We start from the raw sequence: 2,819 nt of genomic DNA, 5'->3' as shown, positions 1-2,819 counted from the left end.
TAATGTTAGGAATGTTAGGTAGGTAATAATGTGACAAGAAGTTGTTGAAAGTTGACTTATATATGAAAAACAAAAATTATATGACAATCAATGCTTGAACGAAATAGTTAAGTACTTATTAGGTGAGCAACACTTCGGAATTTTTCTGGGTTATTAGACACGTAATATTTTTTATTTTATATTTCAGCATGCGTTTTTGAAAAGAAAATTAATAATCAACTTATGAATGTCCAACTAATGTTAGGTAGGTAATAATGTGACAAGAAGTTGTTGAAAGTTGACTTATATATGAAAAACAAAAATTATATGACAATCAATGCTTGAACGAAATAGTTAAGTACTTATTAGGTGAGCAACACTTCGGAAATAATTCAATTTTTCTGGGAAAGGGCAAATTAAACTCACAGTGATAAATAAATCTCTGCCATAATCCAAGCTGGCTTCCACTACGAAATGCAGAAGGCATGTGAGCTAGTGCATATATGGGCCGTAGGTCCACTGATTCTGATTCAGGATCAATTCGCAATTCTCCACTAAGCCTGTGTTGGATCAATGAGGCAGCAACATCTATACCCAGAGAAAACGTAATAAAAAGCTGAATAACATTTTATTTAGAATAATGGTGAAAATAATATATTTTATTTAGTAATTAGTATGAAGGCTGGGAATTTCACATTTAAAATACATGTTAAATAATTAAAAAATGCTTTTGTTTCACATTGACAAACCTTCTCCTTTGTATAAACAAAAATAGTAAAATCAAATGATATATTAGAAATTTAGAACCAATATTTAAAAAATTTAAAGTAATCAATATTAGTTTAAAACTTTAAATACAGAACAAAGGTTAAAAATATTAATTACTTAACATTTTTTATCTTTAAAAACTTATAAAAAGTTAAATAATTTTTTGCACAAAAATATTTTATTTTAAAATAATAACTAAGATATTAACTTGTATTATATCTAATAATAAAATCAAACATAGTCGATTCTTAATTATAAAAGAAAAAATGCACAACCAAACAACTCTGTATTTTATTACAATAAAAAAGAAAAGAAAAGAGCTGTTGCGCTGTTGACTGTTGAACACTTGAAGCCAGAAGATTGAAAGAGGATATGTGGGAAGACGAACAGAGACTAAGTTGCAACACCTTACCGAATATTTCTGCATAGATGCATCGCGTAAGAAGCATAATTCCATAACGGCCTCCCTTCTCAAAGAAAACAGGAGGAGGAGTCTTAGAGAACAGGTACGTGGTCATTTCTTTGTGACCCTTCTTGGAAGCAATGAGAACCGGAATCTCACCATTCTGGTAGTCGTTGATGTAACCACCAACATATTCATCATCGTCTTGCTTGGTCCTTATGGTTAGCAACTCCTCTCCTCCTTTAACAACCATCCTCTCCGCCATAGCTACGTTGTCCGTTAACTCAGCAACAAGAGCAAGCGCAGTGTATCCCCTTTTGTCCTGCATCTTCAGCAACCGCTGGTTCCCCATGTTAACTAGCTCCTTCACGATCCTCTCCTTACCAGAAGCCACTGCCACGTGGAGAACCGTCCTTCCCGTGGAGGATGCGGTGGAGAATATAGAGTCCGGGTACCTGTTGATACGATTTCGCGTCGTTCCAGTATCCTCTCTTTACTGCACTGTGGAGCCTGTGAACGTGACTGCCATGTTCTTGATCTGAATCTGGAAACGCTCTCACGTCTTTGCTGAATGAGATCTTCAAGTGGTTCCATGCCTCTCTGGCCTTTTCGAATTTTCTTATGTTGGAGAGGTTCTCTGATCCACACGCCAGTTGAATGGCGTGTAAAGCCTTTGCGTTCTTCGATATCCATTCTTCCGTTTCTGATTTATTATTATTATTACTATTTTGATCAGCCTCAACTATACCACGCCATAGACCTTGACCAACAAGATAGTTTTTCACCAGAGTGCTCCAGTTGTCGTAGTTGTCTTTTGTAAGCGCTTCCAGAACGATCCCGGTTGAAGCAATATTGATATTAGTAGCTGCTGCCATATTATTTGTTCGCATAAAAAAAATTAAAATGGTAAACTACCAAAAGTATTCCTGATTCAGTTGGGGACTTGGGGATCAAGAGTGGATGATTTGAAATGATAGATTAAAAAAATGTTTCTACTGTTTAGTGAGAAAAAATGAATAATTAATTCATTTTGTATATACGGACAATAAAAGAAATATTTGTCCTGACAGTTTTTTTAAGATTGGGGAACTAATTCTACATGCAATCAAACATTTAATTTTTTAATAAATTCTGATATTTAAATTTTAAAAACTAATTTTACATTCAAAAAACATGTACTACTCTCTCACTTTCTTTCATTTCTTTTCTCTTTTCTATTGTCGGTTTATTTTTTTTAATTTTTTATTTAATTTTAAATATTTTTTATTATATTTTAAATATTTCGTTTTTTAGTTCAAGATGTTTTTTTAAATTAACAAAATATCAAAACAAATCAAAACATAATATTAACATCTAAAAATTCTGAAAAGACGACATCCAACTATAAACAAAATAACATCTAAAACTATCAAAAAATAAAAACATAACGATGTCAGAAAGTAATAATGCACACTTAATAGTTGTAGTTGCCTCGCTGGGCGGAAAGAAAGTAATTATTTTGCAGTATCTATGGTCAGCGTCACGTGCAGAGCTGAGGGTAGGGTAGAGAGTAATTATTTTTTACTCTTAATATTATATATATAAAATAAAGTAAAATTTTTTATCATTCAATATTTTTTTTCTTATATTTTTTCTTTATCTTACTTTTAAAATAAATGATAATAGATAA

The 2,819-nt window shown here is 32.0% G+C and overlaps 2 protein-coding genes across 2 annotated transcripts in view; both read right to left on the bottom strand.

Moving 5' to 3' along the window:
* The window catches only part of LOC107637040, a 7,437-nt gene extending 5,901 nt beyond the window's left edge, over nt 1–1,536 (bottom strand). The window contains exons 1-2 of the mRNA XM_021121691.1: nt 1,160–1,536; nt 406–567 (exon numbers count right to left, since the gene is read on the bottom strand). Of these exons, the coding sequence (XP_020977350.1) occupies nt 406–567; nt 1,160–1,502 (505 nt within the window). The 5' untranslated portion in view covers nt 1,503–1,536. The remainder of the gene's footprint in view (nt 1–405; nt 568–1,159) is intronic.
* Nucleotides 1,531–2,025, bottom strand: LOC110271583. Its single transcript, XM_021122571.1, has one exon. The coding sequence runs from the start codon at nt 2,023–2,025 to the stop codon at nt 1,531–1,533; it is 495 nt and encodes a 164-aa protein (XP_020978230.1).

The sequence above is a fragment of the Arachis ipaensis genome, chromosome B04, assembly GCF_000816755.2.
Source record: "Arachis ipaensis cultivar K30076 chromosome B04, Araip1.1, whole genome shotgun sequence".
Classification (NCBI taxonomy): domain Eukaryota; kingdom Viridiplantae; phylum Streptophyta; class Magnoliopsida; order Fabales; family Fabaceae; genus Arachis; species Arachis ipaensis.
The sequence above is the reverse complement of the archived record's forward strand: the minus strand, read 5'-3'. Positions and strand labels throughout refer to the sequence as shown.